Raw genomic sequence first — 24,286 nt, 5'->3', positions numbered from 1 at the left:
ATAACACTGTCCATAAGTATTAAGATGATGATAATATAATCCAAAAAAAATATAATTATAAAAAGAAAATAAAAAAAATTATTTAAACCCATTGGCCATGGTGTTAAATGAATGAAAATTCAAGTAATACCCAAAAAAAATGGAGCTTTTATAAGGAAAAATGGACAACCATCATATGTCCCTGAAAATTGTCCCACGGATTACTTTTCTAACCAACCTCTCCACAAGGAGGAACCTTTTCACCTATGCTAACCTCTAAACAAGTGCTTCTCAGTACTGGTATTGCTAACCTCTAGACAGGTAATGTGCACATTGTGTTCTTTCTGCGTACTTCTGCTTGAAACTTCACTGCATTTTTGGGTGCCTTAAAAACTTTTATGATATTTGCAAATGCATCTTCGACATGGTAGCCACCTCTATAACAGGATGCAACAACAGTTAACACACTGATGCCTTCATTGGATCTCCAAGAAGGCGCCATGTAAACTACACAACTGAATAGCAGATAACCTATTATATATCCAACCGTAAATTTGAACAAAAATACATGACTGAACAGCAGAAAATCAATTATATCCCACTGTCTTCAATTTCTCAAAAATATAAGAAACAAACAATGTTCGAGAACTCACCATGAATAACGGTTGCCAAGCAGATCTTGTTGCTAGATGTTGTCAAAGCAATGGTTAGATTGAAGCTTTGTGTGACTTCTAATGCAAAACAAAAGAATCTATGTCCTTGTTGAAGTTCATTCTGGATGTGTTTGCTTGCACCCAAAGGCTACCAACAGAATATGTTTTCCAAGACTTTAGCCCGCTTTATTCAAATTGCAGTGAGTACCATGCTTTGGAGACTAGAGACCTTGGCCCGATATCATACAGTGACTAAACCAGAGTATAACTTAATGGAACAGAGAATCAGGCAAGCTAGATCCATCAAACAGCATACACAATGATATTGTTGTGGTAAAAAGAGGAGCAATGACATTAGAACTAAGGTCTCAACAATCACATATGACACAGTGATCTCAGTAATTGAAATCATAGGCATAATTGATAGAAGACTTAACAGTATATTGATAGTTCTACATTGCAATTTGAAAATGAGAGGTAATTCTCCATACCATTTAACTCCCTCACTATAGCTTCACCAATAGTCCCCACAAGAGCACACTCCATTGTGGAAATGATGAAATCTATTCGTATCCCTTACAATAATATCACGATTAGTAATCTTCGAGATAAGCTTGGCAGCTATATGGCAGTCCCCACAAACACGTAGATTCTTAGTAATCCTAATTGGCGTCCCAGGTTTTGTATTTAAAATCACAAAGGCAATTGCCAATTTCTCACTGTGAACAGCTAGGTGGTTTTCTTTATCTTCCTCTTCCACATCATGAAGTGCAGACTCTGTCTCGGGGACATAACCTGCCTCTTTCATTTTCCATACTAAGACGTCTAACTCTTCATAAATTTCCTTCGACTGTGGATGGGACTGATCACCAGCAAGAAAGGAGTGGACATGATCATGTAGCTCAACGTTGCTGACACCAGGCAATTTCTTGATGCCTTTGCTCTTCATGATTGACCTAACTACAGTTACGTCTTTCCATCTACCAGCCTTTGCATAAATATTTGATAAAAGGACATAGTAAGCTGCTTGCTCAGGTACCATCTGGAAAAGATTATCAGCAGCTACAAGTCCAATATCCATGTTAGAGTAGACCCGACAAGCACTCAACAAAGCCCCCCAAATCCTTTCATTAGGCTTCATTGGCATCTGCTTAATGACGCTATAAGCCTCATTTAGTCGTCCTGCTCGCCCTAGTAAATCAACCATGCAAGCAAAGTGCTCTAACCTTGGAAGAATTTTGTACTCTCTAGTCATTAATTTAAAATACTCTTCCCCTTTGACTAATAATCCTGCATGGCTGCAAGCTGAAAGAACTGAAACAAAAGCTATTGAATCTGGCGCGAGACCAGAGTCCCTCATCTTGTCAAATATCCCAACAGCCTCACAACCTTGTCCACTCATACCATAAGCAGAGATCATTGAAGTCCATGACACAACATCCCGAAATTGCATCCTGTCAAACACTTTCCTCGCCTCCTCTATAGTACCACACTTTGCATACATATCAATTAAGGCATTCTCTAACAATAAATTTGGTCGAAGCCCCTTCTGTTCCACATATTCATGGATCCGTCTTCCTATCAATATAGCAGCAAGATCCCCACAAGCAGGAAGAACGCTAGCTAAAGTAATTGCATCTGGTTCCATTTTACTAAATTCCATCTGCAAGTAAATATCAATTGCCTTCGTAGGCATAGAATTATTCACATACACCGCAATCATAACATTCCATGAAACTAAACTCTCTTTATGGTTGACAAACATATCATTCACCACCATAACATTCTCAATCGATGTATTAGTTACAGCAGGCAAAAGACTGGCCATAGTACCAGAATCAGGCTTCACCCCAGAAATTTGCATATCCCTACAAACCTCCAACGCATCATCAAAGCGTCCATTTTGTGCATACCCAACAACCATCGAGTTCCACGAAACCACATCTCTCACAGGCATACTATTAAGCACTTTATACGCATCCACCAAACAACCACATTTCCCATACATAGCAATCAATCCATTCCCAACAAATAGATTCAAATCAAGCCCGACTTTAACAACCGGACCATGAACTTGCAAACCAACCCATAAATTACCCGATCCCGAACAAGCTTTCAGAACACAAGGGTAAGTATAATGATCAGGAACAACATCATAATCAGCCATACTCTTAAACACAACAAGGGCATCATTATAAAAGTGATTATTCATGTAACTTCTAATCATAACATTAAAAAAAACTACATTTTTATCAGGACTTTTGTCGAACACATAGCGGGTAATTCTTGGCTGCCCAAAAGCAGCATACGATCTCATCAATTTGATTGCAATCGATGATTCTGAGCTAAGGGTTTGGTTTAAAATGATCTTTGAATGCAGTTTCTGCAAAGTTTTAACATCTGTCAATTTATCTAAGGTTTCCTTACACACAGTTTCCGTAAGAAAAGCATTGTTTTGTTGGGGGAGTTTAGAACTGTGAACTTTTGTAACTAGGGTTTGTATTTGCTGGGTAGTTAAGAAATGGCGGGAAATACGTATAGAACTTGTGATGGCAGACATGAAATTTAATCCTCTGTCTCGTTCAAATGTTTAGTTTGGTTTCGTATGTTCGTTATAACAAAATAAATTCAATATTCGTGAAAAATATCGTTTATCGATGAATTTAGAAAAGGTAAAGAGTACACCTCTATTAATTATTTCGATTCTCAGTCATCCCGAGATTTCATGAATTCGACATTGCAAATTCAGCTTAGCTTATAGTAATACAAATTCTCACAGACTACTCAAAATTGAGTCACTATATCCACTCTGATCATCCCAATATTTAGACCACAACATTACACCACCATACTTAGGCGACTTCTTGATCACCGGTAAAATCTGAGAACTCAGCACATCCGCCGGAATAAACCCGCTTCCGGCAGCCTTGGCTGCTGCAGGCAGGCCCAAGAATATTTTTCCAGCCTTCACAGTGGTGGTCCATTTGGCCCATGAATTTAAAATATTGTCAGTACTTCCAGAAGTATACTGACAAGGAGGATTATTGTAAAATTGTACCCAAATATAATCGAATAATCCTGTACTAATTGCCTTTCCAAGATGTGCATCAGGATATGGACATTGTGGTGCACCTGTTATGTACACTTTTCTGCCTTTCTTACCATAAGCAACTAAATATTTTACGAGATCTTCGTAATAATTTACCGAGCCGAGTTCGATATCGAAGTCGATACCGTCCAGACTGGCGTCACCCAGAGGTCTCAAGTTCGACTTTCCGCCTAAGAAAGTGTTCCATAGATATTTGGCGACAATTTTTGCGTCGGCCTTGGAAGCTAAAGAGTAGTTTCCAATACCGCCGCCAATAGCTAGCATCAGCTTGATGCCTTTTTGCTGACAATAGCGTATCGACTCGCTTAGGGATGTGCACGTGTTGCTGGCAGGGTTGCAGTGGCCTGCAAGATTGAGTTCTGGGGTTTGGCCACTGCCAAATTTGTTGAGGAAGGCTATATTGACATAGGGGAATTTTCCGGTGGCACATGTTTGTGTGAGGTTGCCTTCATTGCCGTTCTGGCCCCAGTAGATGGCGATGCCGGTGCCAGAGACTGTGGTTCCGAAGAGGGGGAGGATTAAGAGCGCGAGAAGTGGAAGAAATTGAGGCATTTTGTTCGGTGGTTGTGCAATGTTGTGAGGTAGTGAGGTCAATTTATACAAGAGTTGGAAGTTATGTGGTACTAAAAATTTATTTGAGCCGCGTTGAAGTTGTGTATTAGAATATGAAAGGATGGATTGCTGCGACTTGGTAATAGGACAATGAAACAAGCCGCCCACAAACATATCCTATAGTTGACATTATCATATGATGAACAAAGGACAAAAAACTTCAAACGATAAAGTCAAGTTAGTGGCTTTCTTTATTGCAGCATTTCCAAACTTTATTTTCCACCGGACCACCAAGTTGTGAAATATTTCCAAGGCTCTATGATGTTATTGCTTGTAGAGATAGTAGCTAACCTAGACTCTAGTCCCGACTGAACTTGGACAAACAATAGGGAACTGTTTGAAGCCCTGACTTTTAGTTCTGATCTCCGGAAATCAGAGGGTCTATTGGTTTAGCCTGGCTGGTTTAGAATCCTTGTTTGTCAATGTTGTATAAATATACATATATAATGTGCATATGTTTACTTTCAAGATGATAAGGTCAACTTGTGTGATTATATGTTATTATATACCTTAATGACCCGTGCCCTCTTGGCTGGCAAGTCAAGAAAGGAGAATTGCAGGCACAATGAGGCGCAGTACTGATGATGACTTCTATCTCTGCCAGAATGTGGTTTCTGCATATATACTGAAGATTAAACTACAAGGTCCTCTGAAACTTGAAAGACAAGGAAACCGGTTATTAAAATGGCAGAGTATGATAACCGGCATTGCTGTATACAAGAGTCTGGGGACTGGATTCCTCATAGTTAACCATATAAAATTAGATATAAAACCAGTACAAGATGGACTGAAGAGAATTACAATAGCAGCCATAAGAGTATAGCTAATCAGTCTGCTTTGCCTCCTCAAGGATTCTGCTGATGAGTTTCACTCAACCAAGATGCTTGTTCATCGCTGGGACCAGAAGTGCAGTTGCTCTCTCTATATTAGCTGCTGTTGTCTAGTCCTAATGTGAAAGCGCATAGCCACATTCCCTATGGGCCTGCAACATCACAGTGGCTTATGTTAACTTAGAACTTAAACATGTGTTCTACACATATTGACAGTAGTTAATATAGATAGCAACCTCAGCAGTCAGTCAGTCACCTCTTCTTTAGTTATCAGAGGACAAACAAAGCGATTGAATGGCAACAAAGTATTTAGTTCCTCTCGCTACTGTTAAAAAATTTAACAATGGTGGATATGGATTTGGGGAATAAAAGACTATTGCAGACTTTGCTCGCGCTAGTAACAGGATTTGAAGGGAGTATAAAGACAGAGAACATGCTTGAGTTGTAGTCGGGGACGGACCCAGGATTTAATTTCTATCTGGGTTGGAGTAATATTATTTTTAACACAATTCAATTAAAAAATATATGTAAGTAGAATATTTTAAAAATATAGAATCATAGTCATAAGTTCTATCTTCCAATTTATATGAAATCTAACATATGCATAAGCAAGTAATGCTAATACATGTTTACAAATAAGAATAAAAGAAAAATTACTCACATTATTTTGAAAAATTCGTTCTCCGTAGCTAGGCTGAAATTAATATAACAAGTCCGAGGTCGGCCCTGTCTGTAGCATTGCAAGTGTAAATTTTTGAACCACAATAGAAGCGCATAGACTCCTAAAGTGCTTCTGCCAGTGATGTTCGTGTACATTTTCATAAATATTTATCCTTGATCTTGCTAATATGACTCTTTCTACTTATACTCCGTTGAATCTGAATTATTTTCAAGAATTTCTGTTGGCCAATGAATACTAATCCATTGTCATGGATTAAGCTAACGAGTACATTATTTATATAAAGAAATTAAAATAAAATGAGAGTAAAGCCTCAACTCAACAATATAGAAGAGCGAGAGCCTCACTTATTGATCTATATAGATTAAAAACGTCGTGTGAGCTTCGAGTGCAGATCAAACACTGCCCTTAATAGCTGCACTATAACCCTTGTCAAAGCTTCTGTCCCATAGCATAACCCCTCCATAGTTTGGAGACTTGCTGATAATCGGAAGAATCTGCGATTTCAGATCATCAGATGATATATATCCACTCCCAGCTGCTTCTTTTTCTTGAGAAGCTGGTATCCCCAGAAATATCTGTTTACTCGGAACCATAGTCCATTTATTCCAACTATCCAAAACAGCAGCAGGACCCCCCAAATAATCACAGGAAGGATTGTTATAAAACTGCACCCAGACGTAGTCGAATAAGCCAGTTTGTAGTGCGGGGCTTAGATGGCTATCAGGGGATATACATTGCGGGGCTGCAGACAAGTAAACTTTTTTGTTATAACCGGTTAGAGCACGAGCAAGATCTTCCCAGAACTGCCCTGTTCCCATCTCAATGTCAAAGTCGATGCCATCTAAAACAGCGTCTCCTAGCGGCCTTGAGGGGGACTGGCCGCCTAAGAAGTTGTTCCACAGGTAATCCGAGACATTTTTTGCATCATCGGGTGAGGAGAGGGTGTATGAACCCTTTGCGCCCCCAATGGAGAGGAGAACTTTGACGCCTTTTTGTTGACAAGCAGCAATGTCAGCGCTGTAACGTAAACAGGTGTTCAACTCAGGCCTTGTGTCGCAATGGGCTGCTAAATTTAGCATCGGGGGTTGGCTGTTGCCGAAAGTGGACAGGAAGCCAATGCTGATGAACTGGTAGTTTCCGGAGTTGCAAGCATCGGCTAAGGTTCCTTCCCTGGTGTCATCCGTTTGGCCCCAGTATGTAGCAATCCCACCAGAGTGAGAGTACTCGAAACGTGAAACGAATAAGAGGAGAATCAGTAGCAGTGGTTGCAAATGGAATGCCATTCGAGATGAGTAAGTTTGGTCTGAGTAAGAAAAGTAGAAGCCATGGCCAGTATTTATAGGGACTGAAGAACATACGAGTCAATATGGTTGTAGACTTGTCAAGCCGTGTCTTGCAGGTAATGAACTATAGCCGTAGATATGTTGAGAAGATTGCAGGTAAAAGACAATACTTGCATCAAGTCTTTCAAAGGGAGAGTTCTTTTTGTTGATTACTTTGAAACGTTCAAACCTGGTGCTCCCTTAAAATTTTCATTCAGAGAAAAAAAATGAAAAATAATAAGTAAAAAGTCTTTTTTACACCTCAAATTACGTGTAAAAAATAATAAATTTCTTAGATGCAAGTCTGTCCTCTTTAGTTGCAAAACATCTATTTATACGAAAATGAACCACTAATTCCTTGAAAGAAGAAAGAAAGATGATGATCCGCTAATGTACATCTTCGCGAATTCCTTCAATAAAACGTAAATCATATAAATCTTTGTTACAGAAAACATCTAACCCTTTAGAAGCGAAGCTAGGCTATAATTGATATAACAAACATTTTTTCGAATTCAAATCTGTTCTAACAGTCCGGTGATCGTCCCCTTGAATATTAGTTTATACAAAGGAAAATAACCATGTCCACAATCTATCTCATGGACATAAGGTAAGGAGAGAACTTTGTTAGCAGGCATGAAAGATACAGATAAACACAGCTTCCTAACTATCACGCAGAAAAGTCTGTAAACTTGTTCAACTTTTATATTGACAAGTGACCAGAGTGTCACATCCAAGTCCATCAGGAGTGAATCCTGGGTTAGGATCTCAGAACCTTCCTAAAATATAACAAAAAAAACGATATGATGATCAGGACAAAAAAATAATCTTGCAAAAGGTTCTTGAAACGTTTCAGGCTCAGTTTTATTGATAAACACAGAGTATTAGTTACGTCCCGTCTCTTTGATTTTCTAGCCCAATATAAATTTTCCAAAATTACCTATATATGATCAATTTGTGAGTACAATTATGGTTCTGAAATTTCTAGGGCAGGGGTCATTTTACAATATTAAGAACACAATCATGGACAGAAACTATAATTGACAGAACCTTTGATAGTAAGAACAAGCACGTGTAGACAGATAATAAGATATCCATTCAGATTACTATAAGAACCTTTAATACTAAGTTGCAAAACCACATAACATACTTCTAATACAAGTGTAGCCGCAGAAAGATCAAAAAGTTGCATACACAAGTATACTTGTACATAATGAAATAAAGAGCATTGGGGGTTATAGTGGAAAAATGTTTCTTCATAATTATATTGACATAGTTAAATACTAGATGCACCAAATCACACCTTGAATCTTCAAACTCAAGCTAAGAGTTGATAGGCTAGCCTCTTGCAGGGTAACTAAGCATCCGATTTGCTCAGTGGGACATTCTACTGCTCTTTCCTTGACTGGTTCTGTACAAGCACTCTGAAATTATTTACATTATTAGATGAGTAATTAAAGCCTTGTTTGATATTAAAATTTGTAATACATGACATGCCAATTGCCATGTGTACCTCTGTAATCAAGTTCACACCAACACTGACAATATGCACAAAAACACATGCAATCTTCAGACACCTCTACAATCAATTACTAGTTTTTCCAAATGACGGCGTAAAAATCTGACCAATTGCTTCAACAGCAGAAATGTTCCAACTTTCAGCATGCCTAACAATCTGTTGAATGATTATACAACAATCGAGCAAAGATGAGTACTTTGTGCAACCTGAAACTAAACAACCTTATGCATTCCATAATAGAGGTCCATTATGAACATTCGAAAGAATCTTAACATTGGTCTACGTAAATCTTATGTATATTTAATATATTTTTTTAAATATATTTTTCCCAGAAGTACAAATTATTGTCTTAACAATGGTTATACACAAGTAGTCCCTTGGTAAATCATAAGGGTCAACAAAATCTTAAAATCCAGAATCTCAGTTCTCCAGGAACACAAGTATCTAAAAATGAAAAATCAAGATAAATAGCACAAATTTCTTACCTGATAATTACTATTTAAATCATAAACCGTGCTACCGTCAATGCATATAAGTGGCCTCCATGGAAGTTTGAGATATGTACTGCATAATAACGATTAAGTACAGACCTATAACAGCATACTTCAGCAGAAGATATTAAACAAGAATCTGACAAATGTACAAGTACTGAAAGGTATCACTATAATGCTTCATTCAACATTAAGGAAGTTATAACAATTTCAGAAGAGGAAAACAGGATCCAGTATTCATGAAAAGATTGAGAAGTATTTCTTGGACCAACCTATAATAACTGATGTCAAGAGAAGGTCTGGCGAGGCTTATAATATATAAAGATTGATTAAGAAGTGTTCAAAAATTAAAATTTTGAAATTTCTCGGTATGATTCTTATAACATCAGCAAGCCCAAAGCAGCATTTCTTCAGAATCCATGAAATCGAAGGTGCTGAGCGATTGAAGTTTCAATCATATCCTATATTCTTGATTAGGAGGAAAACAGACAGCTCTAGCTTAAATAAATATCTATTCTCGGTCAAGGACATATATGCCTAAATATATTTAATAAAATGGGCAAAAACCTTAGGCAGCACAGCAATACACCTAACTATTGTGAATACATACCTTAATTTCCAAGAAGCAACTACAAAATCTTTATCGCAATCATTGCCCTGCATTGAAGCAAATGACCAAGAAACAACATAAATCCACCATTCAAATTCCTTCACAAAACTAATTAGTGGAGAGCCTCCATCAAGACTTGGACCCTAAGAATAACATTTAAAGACTTAGATTGATTATTTTTTTAAGATATAGATACCAATTTCTAACTATTAGGCCACTGGTAAGTCTGCGTGTTTCTCTTTGTATTCTTTGATCCACCTATATATAGCTCCCATAAAGTAACATCTTGACGTACAATAATACTATCTTCTACATTAGTTCCGTTTAGAACCACTGTAAATTATCATGCTTTGATTTGTGACATTGGAAATTTCTACCTGAACCTAAAAAAGAATAATACGTTCCACTTGAGCATGCAATTTTAATGTTGAGTGCATTTCATATAATGTATATAAACCTTACCATTAAAACAGAAGTATAGATGAAGACCCCATAAAGTTTTTTTTCTTTTTGGTGTTCTGAATTTTCTTTGTAGTTATTATGACTGTTTTGCTAACCTAATTGGAAGTCCATTAGTTTACCCTAATTTTCATTGTGATTGGGCTGACATATTTGGTTAAATAGAATCATCTCGAGCATGTGTTTATTTTTAATTTAACTCTAACCTTTGATCAAGACAGAATTTAATAATTAATGAATACATACAAAAAAGTTTAGAAATGAAAAATGAAATGATTCTAATTATCGGTAGTATCATAAGTTCAGCTATAGCCTATAGTATTATTATATCATAAAATGAGAAAAAAAATGATAAGTTCCCTTATCCATCGCCATTTTAATTCCACCAATCCACCGTATATTTGTAAACCAAATTACTTGATTTTCGCATACAAGTTAGTACCTTATTATTAATATTAATCCCACAATGAATTTTGATAAAACAAAAATGAGAGAATGTAAAATTGCTATGATGAGATTGAGAAAAAATAGGTTATAGGCGAGAATGGAGCATTCCTTCTTAAATTGGGGGGGGGGGGGGGGGGGGGGGGACTATAGGGTGTAAGGAATCAAACTTTTGAACGATTGACCATAATATAGTTCAAATTTCATTCCAATCCTTCCTCATTCATTCACCCCAACCAAACACAACCTATGTTCATCCTGATATAATGATATGTGTGTTTGTGTGTGTGTGTGTGAACTCCTTTCCACACGGAGAAACTCTTGAAATTTGCAATGACAAGGTATTGAATACCTTCTCAAGCTGTTGTAATATGATTGACGGCTGGTCAAAGAAAGGGACAAGCAAGTTCAAGTTGCGTGAATACAATGCTTTACCTGCATGGCGAGAACATTTGGTTAGCCCCTTTCCAACTTTCCAACTTCAACACAGAGAATCCCAAGATATTTAAAAGACTAAAATGAGTTTGGATGTTGATATCTCAATATAGAAGCTGTACAGGCAATTAAAAAATTTAAAAGATGGGTTTAGCAATTTTGGTTTTCTCAGTTGATACTGTATTTCTGACCAACAAGATTCCAGATGCATAGAGAAACTCAAGCAGCCCAATTAACAGAGATATTTCCAGGGTGAACTAGACATTACTGAGTTAGTATGCAAGTCTACAGTGAGAGATGGTGAAGACATCAGACATAGGAATACCATCAGTGGCCTAGCTTTCAGACTATTTCTTCGCAAAGATTTTAGCAAAGGATTTTGACGGCTAGTCCTTTGCCAATGCTGAAGATTAATGGCTGACTCTATCATACGACTAATTTGCAAGGACCAACAATAGGTTCCAGTTGGAACTATAAATTACATCAAAAACTTGGCTCCTATATATTTTCTCAAAAGAAGAAAACCAAAAACAGATAAAATTTAGTTCAAATGAAATATGTGAACCACAAGGTAAGTCTAATTAGGAAACATAATAACAAAGGAATTCCTAGTATACTTGACCTACAAGACTGGACATACATATATCTTGATAACATGTAACAAATACAATTAAAAAAGGAAACAAACCTATCAGAATGGAAACTAATTTAATTTAATGAAAACTTCTATATACAATTATGATACTAAAAACTACTAAACATATAGAAAGTAAATTGGACTTGAGATATCATAACAACATCAACATATGCTATAACAAACATTACAAGATTCCACAAAAAAGGTTCTTTTGTAATCAAGGTTATATCCTCATACCGCGAAATCTAATGGTTGGATCTTCAAATATACAATCATCCACGTAAACTTCAGGGCTGAAACTTCCTGGGTCATAGAAATTGAAACCATCAGTGCAAATAGACAAGTACCAAAAAAAGTTTTGGAAAATCAATCTATAAGCTGTCGGCATTGGGAAACTGACTGAAAGAGATTCCAAAGACTGCTGGATGAAATAGGCAGATAGCGTGTGAAAGAGAAATTCGGGGAGAGAAAAAGAGCGTCAGTAGGGAAGGGGTCAGCATATTGAGACGTAGGTGAGAAAGCATAAGAGTGTTGAATATTCAGCACTCCATTTTGCATTTATGACATTCTTAGGTTTATATAAAATACTATACACATAATTAGAGCCTGACTTTCAGGAAATTGAATTTGTAAACCTACACTCCTATCCTGATTGTTCATTACTGTTTCTCATTCTCCTGCTCCGGTCCTCAGAACTAGATCCTGCTTTCATATGATCATATCAAGCTTCGATGGCGTATCAAGAAATTTTTTCCTCTGGGGGCACCATAACTTTAAGTGATTCTATTATAATCGTAGAGTCAGTTGTCGCAGGTGCAATTCTTTTTTTTTTTTGTCATACTTACTATAAATTTTAATACATTTTTCTATGTAAGTGCTAAAAATTGAGTACTCCAACCATATCATTTCCACTTAATGACCGATTGACCGTAAAACTAAAATGAAACAACTCAAATTATGATATTAATACTAAAACAATAGGGGCATTTCAATTTTTTTAGTGGGGGTACTTCATAATTATACACATATATACCGTATATTATTAATAATAAATCGTTAATTTTTGTTTCTCTCGGTTAATGTCTACTGGTAGGCCCCTGCATAGATGCACCCCTGTCAAGCTTAGTGCAACGATGTACTACCACCCCACTGCTGATAACACCATGGCCCAAATAAGGCTTAAACAATCAAGAGTAAAGATGTTGATAATAAATCCACCGTGTTCAAACAAATCAGTTTACTCTTTTCCCTCAGATGGTTAAATCCCGATGCCATCAAAATATCCATCATAATTTGCACCAAACTTCCTCAACACTCCGCATCAAATTATCTCGATAAATAAAACAGCGACAAATTTGTTTCAAAAATACCAACAATGACTCTCCCACCACATAAGCTGCTGCAAAAATCACCATCACATTGCTTGACTCTAAACGAGCTTAATAGGTTTCTGACTTTTTCAAAATTTTATTTAACAAAATTTACTGACTTCCTGAAACGTATTACTGTATGGTGTGAAGGGGAAACATGCACAACACTACAAGCAACTCATTTTCTGGCGACACAAGGAAAAGCAATGATGAAGAATGACTTTGTTTTTTAACATAATTTATGAATCACATAAAACCTATTCTAATTCCCACAGCATCAGATTTCCTACATAAATCAAGCACAACCACATATAGTCCTAGAATCTTAAGATTACTTTTTAGGCTGACCTAAGGTGTTTTCTTCAGGTGCTATCAAGTCATGAGCACAATGTCCTGCATCATGCAGATAGTCATATATATAACGTAACAAATTAAACTTTATTTATTATCAATCTTGGAACCATGACACTTCTTTTTTTTCTTTTTACTAATAACCAATTTACCGTGACACATCATGTGTAAATCGTTGTTCACTATTAAAGCAGCACAGGATCTTATATAAGAATCAGCTTCATCTGACAGATGAACATATTCATTAACTGTAACAGGCAAAAGGGTTCAAATCCAAAAAAGTACCTGTAACAAAATATTCTTTTTCATAATCTGACTTGAGAACGTGTATAATATCATCAACGCAAGAAAAGGAAACTTTGTCCGTCTCTATATCGCTCACGACATCCAATCTGCACATGCTACATATCAAAAGATGACGAGGAAAGGAAAATCTGTAACAGTATAGCTTGATAAAAGAAGATAGCAAACAAATGTAAAAAAAACAAAGCAGTACGATACTCTTCAAAAAAATCAAAAAATTGGCTCTCGTTTTTCCTTTAATTTTGTTTCTCATTTCCTTATTCAAGTTTTAGGCTGGTATGATCTCCAACAAGTTACGATTGAAAATATATAGCCATCCACTTTCATCCGCAACAAGCTATGTATAATTTTTTTCAAGCTAAACTATAAAGTACTTCGTTCATAATTTTTGGATAACAAACTTGGAACTCGTAATGATTTTCTTTAGTTGATAAAATTATACTGTATGAACTTGAACACCAAATCAAATTAGAAATTCAATCACTGAAAATTCACAAGTCTTTTAATAATTGTTGATAGCGTGTTGATTGATTACCTGTTAGGAGTGGAGGAGAAAAGCCTTAAAATCTCAGTTAATCCGCTGACAGCGATCTTCAAAAACGACGGCGTTGTCATATCTTTCTTCCTGTATTTCGGCGTCTCGGAGCAGCATCGGAGAGCATGTAACTTCTGTAATTGCGCATTATTCTTGTCAGGAGAGAGAGAGAGGGGGAGAGAGAGAGAGAGAGAGAGAGATTACCTTGGGTGATTGAAATAGTAATACAGAGGCAGTTGTGAAGCAGCAGATTCCCGCCATTTTATACCCCTCCTCCAGTTTCTCTGCTTGGAGATTAGCTGCCCAGAAAAAGCAGCGCTGCACTTGTACATGTGGCCTGCAAGTAGTTCATGAAAAGAGACTCGAAGATGAGTTCTAATTTGATTATGAAAGGAAGTTTGATTAGTTCTATTATAAATTGAAAAATTATATCAGATAAATTATGATTAATTTATATGTGTCAATATCTTTAATAATATTTAATAAAAACTAGCGCAAAAGCCCGTGCCTCGTAATTTATAAATTATTTTCTATATAGTATATTTTGATTAATAGTTCAAATTTTATTTTTTTTATAAAATATTAATTTTATTGAATTTTTAGATATATTTTTTACAATAAATTAACAATATCCATGATAACTGATTCAACATAACTGACAAATTTCCATATAGCTCGAATTGATATTGTAAAATTGCATATGAAAGAGGTTTATATTGCAATTTTTCAACGTGTTTTTCAATCAAACATAATAAAATGTGTTTATAAACTATAAAAATTATAGGCGTGTTTGAGTGAATCATATAAGCAAACCCATGAAATAGTAGGATAAATAAAATTGATTTAATATGTTCATGTGCTACGATCATTAAAAAGAGATAAGTTCGAACACTGATGGACATAATATATAAAACATGCTTACAAGAGGCAACCATATAATTAAGATAAACATAATACTTGTTGATATATACTTATTATTTTTCCCTCCCTCTGTCTTTCCTACCCCCTCTTTTTCAAGCAAATCTTTATATATTTATATATCTTACTCGTCAGCGTGTTTTACCAATTATCAATCAATTATCAATTAGTGACACATGGATTATCAGTCAGTCGTATTAGGGATAATAAATACGAGATTTAAATTCGTATCAATAATACAATCAATCAAATTATGATAATCAAGCCTAACATACTCAAGCATCCACTCTCAAGTAATACCCATCATGTATACATAGTCATCTTAAATTTATCTAAATCAGAATCTACTTCTAAAATTTCTAACTCCAATTCCGAAATCTCTAATTCAGATTAGAATACGATTATTATTCATATATATTTAATACCATCCAAGTTCATGCTATTATTATAATGAGTAGATACCTAGCACGTCGATAGACTGTTAAATACTTTGTTGTTACCTTATGATCGGAGTTTATCGATATTTAATGGACTATTTATATATAATAATCTATATATAATTATTTGTTTAATAGTTAACTGTTGGAATATATTAACTAAAATTCGATTAATTTGATCGGTAAATCGACCGAGTAGTCGGACACCGAGCTGAACATATTCGTTGGTAAATCAATAGTATGTAGCTTTATTTTAAATTAGCGATGCAAACGAGACCAAAAATTTGTCAGTGACTCGCTTGATATATTCGGATGAAGTACCCTAATTGATCACTAATGCTTAATTATATTATATAATTAAAAATTATATTGATCAACTCATGGTTAATTTCTTGGTAAAAATTCAATAGAAGAAAGTTGAAGAATGAATATTATTGATCTAAAATTAAGGGGTGAGCTCGGATTAGTCATAAAGTAATTCCTATTTTCTGATTGGTTAACGGCATATTGTGGTAGAATGAAAGTTGGAAATTGAATATCATTGAACTAAAATTTAGAAATGATTTTTAATTGGTCCTAAAATGATTCCTTTTTTTTTTATTGGTTAATTGCATAATGCAATAGAGTCAGTATTAGTAAATGATTAACCAATCAGAAAAGTGAAATTATTTTAGACCAGTCAAATGTCACCTCTATACTTTAGACCAATAATGTTCATTCTTCAACTGAGATTTTTATGGATTTTATATAATTTATGAATTTTAAAGGATTGTATCTAATTTTGATCTTATGCAGGCTCTTCATAAAATGTGAGTTGATGAGAATCTTTAGGATTTAACCACAATGTTTCAAAATCTCATGAATTTTGGTGGGGATTTCAAATATCTTATTATACATTGCACAATCTCACAAAATCCATCATTTATAATGTTCAAAAAAATCCATCAGTATTTGAATATCATAATATTTTAATGAAATTTAAAAAGTCTCAATTGAATACGATCGAAATTTGAAGTATAATTTAAAATCCTCATTAAATACCACTAGATTTTGTTAATAATTTAAAATCCTAATTTAATACTCAAGATTCTGATACATTTTTCAAAATCTGATTTAAATACTCTCAAAATCAATTAATGAAAAGATCTGTTAAAATCTCAATTAAATATATAACTGATAAATGTGTGGGGCCTAATAAATGCGTGGGGTGTAAAAAAATCCCTTTAAATATCCCATATGAATTGACACCATCCTGTGAACATATCAATTTCCTGAATCCTCAGGAATGTTCAACTCTAGTTAAGATCCACAATCGTATTTGATTTCCCGTATCCATTTTGTCGCTGCCTTGTCAAATTTTCGCTAGCGCATTTTGTCGAACACATGGTGGAGATGAATGGTTCTCCACCCGTTCCATGTGTAGTTGTTCCACTTTAACAAGCTTTTTAAATAATGAAGAAAATGCTCCATTAAATATCAAACATATAGTTTTCTGGCCGTTGGATGCTAGACAGGGAAAATCTGTCTAGCGCGCTAGACAGATTTTCCCCGTTTAGACAGATTTTCCCTGTCTAGCGGTTAAAAACCGCTAGACGTGTTAAAATTTTGTTATAATCCTGACCGCTGGATATGCATCCAACGGCCAGAAAATCGTGGGCCGGTTAACCAGTCCACAGCCATCGACCCTTTCTTCAATGGAGGATCACACATCTGCTATTGCTACCAGAGATGGCCTCGTTGAACAAAGTGAAAAGGAGATGGTTCACCTCAAACCCCAATTCTCAGAACTTGAAGAATTAAAGTTTAATTGGGAGCAAAAAGGATGGAAGCTTTGGGTGAATACTTTGGAGCCAAGTACCAAGAAATTTGGAGGAGGAGTGGGATTTTTCATGCAATCAAGACCTCGTGCTCAACTTATAGTGTTTCATGAGATAAATCATGCCGAGTGGAAAATAACCATTAGTTCAAATTTTTTATGTTGAAATCAACTTGAGCAGACTTGAATTTAGCTGAATGTTCATTACTACTTCTTTTTTTTTTTTTTTGAAAATGAGAATAAATCTCAACAATATGAATCAGCAGTTCACCGTGATAATTCTTTCATTCAAGAAAGCTTATTATCTAACCGTCGGACATGCAAGATGACCGGGGAAATTTAGACAATAAAACTTTAATGTCCGAAAAGAAAAACCCGTCTTCTTCCAAGAATCCTGAGAATAAAAGATAGAAAACAAGAATAATATAAGTCGACATATATAACACATTATATATATTATAAAAATAAAAGATAATATATCCAATAGTTAATTAATATTAAAATCACGTGTATATTGCATGAGCTGATCAAAAATTCCCACAATTATGAAAACTCATAATTGAGACAATTAAGCTCTTAATTAAGGTACAATTAATAAAATATTAACGCCCTTAATTAAGACACAATTAACGTCCTCAATTAAGCCAATTAACACCTCAAATAAGGCACAATTAACTCCATCAATTATGGAGCACAAATTACGCCCTCAATTAAGAGGCACAATTAACGCCTTCATTAAGGCACAGTGAAGCGCCTTCCTTTTTGAAACCGGATCGCATGCTGATCCCGGAACTACCGTCGCCATCGTCACACTCGGCCACCAAAATGGTATATAGATTTAAATGCATTCATTTACAAGATTCAAAATTCAAATAACCCATAAATGGTACAAATAAATTTAAATGCATTCATTTATAAGATTCAAAATTTGAATCTTTTAATTAATCTTCTAATTACTACATAAAAGTTCAAATTAAAGTATGAAGAGAAAATTCAAATTTTAAAACCAAATAAATTAAAAGAGTCAACTAGCCATTCACAAAAACTAAAATTAAGACCTACATTAACTACTATTAAAATCAAATAAATTCTAAATTTTCAAATCTAAACTAAAATCATGCAACAAAATAAGTCAATCAGAATAATCTAATATCAAAGCACGCTTTAATTAAGCGCCATTACACCACCTCCACCGTCACCGTGCAAGAACCGGAAAAACGCAAACATTTATCATGTACACTAGCGAAAACTAAAAATCGAAAATGCGAATCCAAGACTCAAAAATGTAACTAATCATGTGATATAAAAATGATTACATATACCCAATCTCCTCCGAATCAGGCAAAATAGATCAAGAAATGACAAAATAGGATACAAAACACATACACTAATAGATTCAAGCACACCACATCATTATACTTAATCATGAAAATTATGAGCCACATATTATAATATATACTGTGAATTCATAAATAATCACATAACCATAATCATGAAGTTTTATGTATTGGAAAGATCGCACCTTGTCGAAAAGACTAAAAGCTTCTTGAAACTCGACAATCTTATTTGGAGGAATGGCGCGACCGGGATTGTTAAGCATGATCCGACTAACAATAGATCGTATACGATCATTGTCATTCCCACTCCACACGAAGTCATAACACGGTAACTTGATGAAGAATTGATCTTCACACGGCGTAATCGGATACCAACTCACCGCTTTGGGATCAAACACGTCATCATAATTGGTAGAAAAATCGAAACTGGCTTGACTAGCCTCTTGGATGCAATGAAACGGATGTTTACACTTCACTTCACTTCTTTACCTTAGCAAAAAACCACTTATTTTAAACTCATCGAAAGGGCCTTTAAGCATTTAAATCAATAAATTATTCCGACGACCCCTTGCCATATCAACAACACTGATCAATGATTGATTCCAATAGATATTATGATTACAAGAGAGTGGTGTCAATAAACAAATGCGGACTTGGTAGTATGTTCATTACTACTTCTAATATAATGTAATACTACTAAATTGGTAGTATTGTTTGAATATATATTTGTGTAATAATTGAAATATTATTTAAAATAAAACAAATAATTAAATAAAAAATTGGCAGTATTTTTAAATTATTTATATTTTAAAATTATTAATAATCACATTAATTTATTAACCAGCTTTATTTAATTTCAATCCGTTACATTAAATAAATAAAACTAAACCTTCTGGTCCCTCTCCATCCCCTTTAGTGGTGGCTGATGTCAAGATCCAAATTCAAATGTACAAATGATAGAAATAAGTTCGAATGTATCATGTGTATTATGTTATAATAAAACTCATTTGGTCATGACACCCTATGTATGCATACATACCGTATTTGGTTTTAGGCCAAATTAAACCATTTAGTAAAATCATTTTGGGCCCTCTCAAGCTCCGTTGATAGTGGCTAAGAGAAAGATTCAAATTCGAATGTACAAATGATAAAAATAAGTTCAAATATACCATATAATCATATCACAGTAAAATTCATTTGATTATAACATCGTAAGTATGCATACCCGTATTTAGTTTTAGGCCAAAACGAACCCAATTTTGAGTAAAATCATTTTGGAAGTTTAAATTTTAAAATGTAGGTCCTATAGAGTCTTTTTTTTCATCATTTAAAATAGATATGCTTTTTAAATAAATACCGCAAAAATAATAAAAATTGGTGCTCATTAGAATTTTTTTTAATTAATTTTTAAGAAATTATCTCATGCTCTAAAGATTAGTTTATCAATAATTATTCTGCATACTAAGTTCTACTTGCAAGATTTCTGTCCCCATCATTTTTCACCTAATTATTTAAAGATATAATTCTTTTAAAAATAAAAATAAAAAAATGTTATTTATAGTAAATTACAAAATAATGTTTTTAATAACTAGAAAATAATATTTTATTATAATGATATCAGTGGACTCATTTTTCAAAAGAAGGATGTGTTGTTGACGGTTTTTGTTCATTTTAAAATATAATATATGAAAGAAAAACTGCTCATAATTTAAACTCCTAAATATTTAGAATTATTAGCTGTAGAATTATGTCATGTATCGGTTGGATGTTGGGAGTTGCCTCTATCTTATCTACAGAAACGATGACATTGCTTGGATTGGATTTTGCATAAATTTTGAAACTATAATTATTTGAAACTTATCTATAAAAAATTGATTTTGTATCAATTAAACTAAATATGATTTTGTTATTTATTAGTTAGAACTAGTGGTCATTTATTCATCAATAGAAGTTTTCATTTATAATTATAATTTTTTTTATAAATGGCAGATATATACACGTGTTGTGCACCAGTGTACCTTGTGGAACGTGAGATATGAGACTATCTGCCAGATATAAATGAAAATATAAATCCATTTGCCTTTTCTCCAACAAATAAAAAATAAAAAATAAAAAAAATTGGATTCATAGTACCATGTCAGAAACAAAGATATAACCGAAGAAAGTACAACTGAGAAACGGAAAAAAACACACATTAAACTCAACTCAGAGAAGCTGAAGAAGATCTGGGTAGCTAAGAGATGAATGATTCAGAAGAGAATCATTCAGAGTTCGTAGAAGTTGATCCCAGTGGTAGATATGGGAGAGTAAGTAGTTCATTTTGTGGGTTTATACAATAGTCCAGTTTAATAAAAATTCACTACAGTTTCCTCACAGCTTAATGTGATTTATTTCTTGTTTTTGTTTTGCAGTATGATGAGCTTTTGGGCAAAGGAGCTTCTAAGAGTGTGTATGACCCCTGTCTTTTATTCATTTTCGTATTTTTTTTTTGTTTTTATATGATCCGGTAACTATTGTGCTGGTAAATCTGTGAAGAACGAATTTAAAGATGTTTGATGAATGTGTTAGTTTATAGGGGGTTTGCGGCTTAGTATTGCAATTGGTATTGAAGAATCTTTGGATCCCTTTTTCTAGTATCTTAATGAAGTTGATATAATTGGTTTTTTGGTGCAATTGTATGTAGAGTGGATTGAATTTGATTCAATGGGCTTGTGTTGGTTGATGGTTGATACAGATATAGAGCGTTTGATCAATACGAAGGGATTGAAGTTGCTTGGAACCAAGTAAAGCTTTTTAATTTTCTGAATAGTTCGAATGAGCTTGAGAGATTGTATAGTGAAATTAATCTGCTCAAAAGCTTGAAGCACCAGAACATCATGAAATTGTTCGCTTCTTGGGTTGATACAAGAAAGAGGAATATTAATTTTGTGACTGAGATGTTCACCTCTGGAACTCTAAGACAGTAAGTACTAAGACAAAGTTTGTTTCACCTTCTTTTTGTTTTATATTATTGTTGGTTTTTTCATTATTTTGTTTTATTTCCTCTCTTGCTATGAAGATATCGGCATAAACACAAGAAGGTAAACATGAGAGCAGTGAAGAATTGGTGCAGACAGATATTGAGAGGACTTCTCTATCTTCACAGTCAAAATCCTCCTGTTATTCATCGAGATCTCAAGTGTGACAATATCTTTGTGAATGGAAATCAAGGCCAAATAAAAATTGGTGACTTAGGCTTAGCGGCGGTCCTTCAAAAATCAGAAGAGGCTCATTGTGTTGGTATGTTCAATTTGGTCCAACTATTTTTGGATGCTCACTTTTTATTTTTATGGTTAATTAATCATACAAAGAAAAAAGAATCTCTTTTATTTGACATATTAACTATATATGATCACATTATGAGTTAAAATTATATAAAGATTTTTATATATATGGTTCTTTCTATCAGGGACCCCAGAATTCATGGCTCCAGAAGTGTATCAAGAGGAATATAATGAATTAGCTGACATTTATTCATTTGGGATGTGCATACTGGAAATGGTTACCTTTGAGTATCCCTATAGTGAATGCACTCATTCTGCCCAAATTTATAAGAAAGTTATTTCTGTAAGTTTTTTCATCTCCTATTATTGCTATTTAATTTATGTCTTTATATGATTAAATATTCATATTCATAATTAGGGGAAAAAACCTGATGCTTTGAACAAAGTTAAAGATCCAGAAGTACGTCAATTTATTGAGAAATGTTTGGCTGACGTATCCTCAAGGCTCTCGGCAAGGGAACTTCTAAGGGACCCATTTCTCCAGACGGAAGCTTGTGAAACAAATTTTGTGGCAATAGAATGCCACACAGAGTTGAATTATGCTGATCTATTTATTAGCAATCCTCAACCAGGCCATAAAGGCAGCTCATTTAGTAATTGCTCCTTTAACGAGTACTCTATTCCTTCATCTGTTCAAAATGGATCGAGTTATGAGCTACATGACAGTGAGCAAAATGATATTCACCTATTTGAGCATAATGATGATGAACTGGAGGAACACCTTTCACAACTTGATATCTCTATCAAAGGGAAGAAGAAAAGTGACGGTAATATCTTCTTGAGACTTAGAATTTTAGACAAAGAAGGTAATAAACTCGTAACAACTCTCATTTACATGAAGTTTTTTTTTTTGGTTCCAATTTGAATACGTTTATTAATTTATTTACAGCCAGGATAAGGAACATCTATTTTCCATTCGACGTTGAGAGTGATACTGCACTTAGTGTTGCAACTGAAATGGTTGGAGAACTGGATTTAAAAGACCAAGATGTAACTAAAATAGCTGAAATGATAGATGGGGAAATGGTTACTTTGGTACCGCAATGGAAGACAGGACCGGGTTTTGAAGAAACTCATCATTTTGACAGTTCTAACATTTGTCATAATTGTGCTTCCACCCATACCTCAATTGGCTCCTACATACAGATGAAGTGCGAGAAAGGTTGTGGTGCTAAGCATGGCCGTTTTGAAGAGTATACATTTAATGCTGATAATCATTTTGCAAATCCTGTGTTGTCTATTCAATCTAATGATTTTTCTCGTGAATATTATTGGGAACAACATGGAAGTGTGGAATGCAGCGAAGTCGGCTCTGGAGATGGCCATTTTGTTGGAGAAGATGGAAATTTGGTCGCCAGACAATCCAACTTGCAGGACGAGTCAAAACGTTTCTCCAAATTACTATCAGGTGCCGCTCTTTCTTCATCTTCTTGCGACGAGGTATCTGATGATTATGAATGTGAAATAACAAAGAAAGGAGATGCCTCAGAACAACATAATCAATAGAAGAAAGAAGACTCCATGATACTTGTAAGCAAGACAGGAGTTCATAGAAATTTTAGTATGTTAAATGTAATACTAATGTTTAGTTTAAGATTTGTACAAGTCTGTCTTATTTAAATTTAGATTAATACAAAAGAATGTGTATGTGCTATAATTTTCTAGTGTGTGCTAATGACAGATACTAATAATCTTTTTTTAAGGTGGTGAATCTTCCATCTAAGTTAAGAAGCAGTTATTATTGGAAAGACCCTTAACTTATCGATTAATAATGGTCTATGCATGCAGAAAAATCTTTGCCGATCAAAATATTTCAGCCAAGTAAAACATAATTGTTAGTATAAGTAGAAAGTAATTATTAGTGTGTGCTCATGAACATACACTAGAAAATCTTTTAATTTAAAACAAAATATATCTCGGTATCACGAAATCTCGGTTAACTCTTTTTTTTTTTCCGAGTACAAAAAAGCTATAGCAGGTGCTAATACTGGTTAATGGCAGTAGTAGTATATATTATTTTTGCTATGATTTTTTTTTCTTTTCTACTTACTTTAATTTTTCTCCAAGTTTGATGTTGACCCATTATAAGATTATTATATCACCAAAAAGTTTGAATC

General features: G+C 34.4%; 5 protein-coding genes across 8 annotated transcripts; 1 reads left to right on the top strand and 4 right to left on the bottom strand.

Moving 5' to 3' along the window:
• Window positions 1–127: 127 nt before the first annotated feature.
• On the bottom strand, window positions 128–3,192 carry LOC108206002 (putative pentatricopeptide repeat-containing protein At3g49142). 2 transcript variants are annotated; one of them, XM_017376157.2, is made up of 2 exons: window positions 633–3,192; window positions 128–494 (listed from the first exon to the last, which is right to left on the bottom strand). In XM_017376157.2, exon 1 carries the CDS (start codon window positions 3,190–3,192, stop codon window positions 1,147–1,149), a length of 2,046 nt encoding a protein of 681 aa, XP_017231646.1. In that variant the 3' UTR covers window positions 128–494; window positions 633–1,146. The 2 variants fall into 2 exon arrangements, with proteins under 2 accessions (XP_017231646.1, XP_063943731.1); XM_064087661.1 differs by having other exon boundaries at window positions 128–416.
• A 74-nt stretch (window positions 3,193–3,266) lies between these two features.
• Window positions 3,267–4,293, bottom strand: LOC108206003 (hevamine-A). The gene has a single exon (XM_017376158.2). The coding sequence runs from the start codon at window positions 4,291–4,293 to the stop codon at window positions 3,406–3,408; it is 888 nt and encodes a 295-aa protein (XP_017231647.1). The 3' UTR covers window positions 3,267–3,405.
• On the bottom strand, window positions 3,267–8,606 carry LOC108209705 (acidic endochitinase SE2). The gene is made up of 2 exons (XM_017380760.2): window positions 8,488–8,606; window positions 3,267–7,387 (listed from the first exon to the last, which is right to left on the bottom strand). The coding sequence occupies exon 2, from the start codon at window positions 7,146–7,148 to the stop codon at window positions 6,258–6,260; it is 891 nt and encodes a 296-aa protein (XP_017236249.1). The 5' UTR covers window positions 7,149–7,387; window positions 8,488–8,606; the 3' UTR covers window positions 3,267–6,257.
• On the bottom strand, window positions 8,260–14,729 carry LOC108209706 (uncharacterized). 3 transcript variants are annotated; one of them, XM_064087662.1, is made up of 9 exons: window positions 14,543–14,729; window positions 14,339–14,472; window positions 13,786–13,901; window positions 12,017–12,082; window positions 11,060–11,142; window positions 9,805–9,851; window positions 9,189–9,293; window positions 8,698–8,859; window positions 8,260–8,608 (listed from the first exon to the last, which is right to left on the bottom strand). In XM_064087662.1, exons 1-7 carry the CDS (start codon window positions 14,597–14,599, stop codon window positions 9,203–9,205), a joined length of 594 nt encoding a protein of 197 aa, XP_063943732.1. In that variant the 5' UTR covers window positions 14,600–14,729; the 3' UTR covers window positions 8,260–8,608; window positions 8,698–8,859; window positions 9,189–9,202. The 3 variants fall into 3 exon arrangements, with proteins under 3 accessions (XP_063943732.1, XP_017236250.1, XP_017236252.1); XM_017380761.2 differs by having other exon boundaries at window positions 9,189–9,267; XM_017380763.2 differs by having other exon boundaries at window positions 9,189–9,267; window positions 13,786–13,892.
• A 6,205-nt stretch (window positions 14,730–20,934) lies between these two features.
• LOC108206781 (probable serine/threonine-protein kinase WNK9) lies at window positions 20,935–23,826 on the top strand. The gene is made up of 7 exons (XM_017377188.2): window positions 20,935–21,152; window positions 21,258–21,295; window positions 21,581–21,808; window positions 21,905–22,125; window positions 22,295–22,452; window positions 22,528–22,975; window positions 23,059–23,826. Exons 1-7 carry the CDS (start codon window positions 21,087–21,089, stop codon window positions 23,673–23,675), a joined length of 1,776 nt encoding a protein of 591 aa, XP_017232677.1. The 5' UTR covers window positions 20,935–21,086; the 3' UTR covers window positions 23,676–23,826.
• The last annotated feature ends 460 nt before the right edge of the window (window positions 23,827–24,286 follow it).

The sequence above is a fragment of the Daucus carota genome, chromosome 2 (genome assembly GCF_001625215.2).
Source record: "Daucus carota subsp. sativus chromosome 2, DH1 v3.0, whole genome shotgun sequence".
In the NCBI taxonomy this organism is placed as follows: Eukaryota; Viridiplantae; Streptophyta; class Magnoliopsida; order Apiales; family Apiaceae; genus Daucus; species Daucus carota.
The sequence above is the reverse complement of the archived record's forward strand: the minus strand, read 5'-3'. Positions and strand labels throughout refer to the sequence as shown.

Coding starts and splice junctions, on each gene's coding strand:
- LOC108209705 (XM_017380760.2), bottom strand. CDS start 7,148: ATGGCATTCCATTTGCAACCACTGCTACTGATTCTCCTCTTATTCGTT.
- LOC108209706 (XM_017380761.2), bottom strand. CDS start 14,599: ATGGCGGGAATCTGCTGCTTCACAACTGCCTCTGTATTACTATTTCAA. Junction 11,143..12,016: donor TCCAACCATTAGATTTCGCG/GTATGAGGATAT, acceptor CTCGCCATGCAG/GTAAAGCATTGTATTCACGC. Junction 9,268..9,804: donor GTTGCTTCTTGGAAATTAAG/GTATGTATTCAC, acceptor GTTATTATGCAG/TACATATCTCAAACTTCCAT.
- LOC108206002 (XM_017376157.2), bottom strand. CDS start 3,192: ATGTCTGCCATCACAAGTTCTATACGTATTTCCCGCCATTTCTTAACT.
- LOC108206003 (XM_017376158.2), bottom strand. CDS start 4,293: ATGCCTCAATTTCTTCCACTTCTCGCGCTCTTAATCCTCCCCCTCTTC.
- LOC108206781 (XM_017377188.2), top strand. CDS start 21,087: ATGAATGATTCAGAAGAGAATCATTCAGAGTTCGTAGAAGTTGATCCC. Junction 22,126..22,294: donor AGAAGAGGCTCATTGTGTTG/GTATGTTCAATT, acceptor TCTTTCTATCAG/GGACCCCAGAATTCATGGCT. Junction 22,453..22,527: donor TTTATAAGAAAGTTATTTCT/GTAAGTTTTTTC, acceptor ATTCATAATTAG/GGGAAAAAACCTGATGCTTT.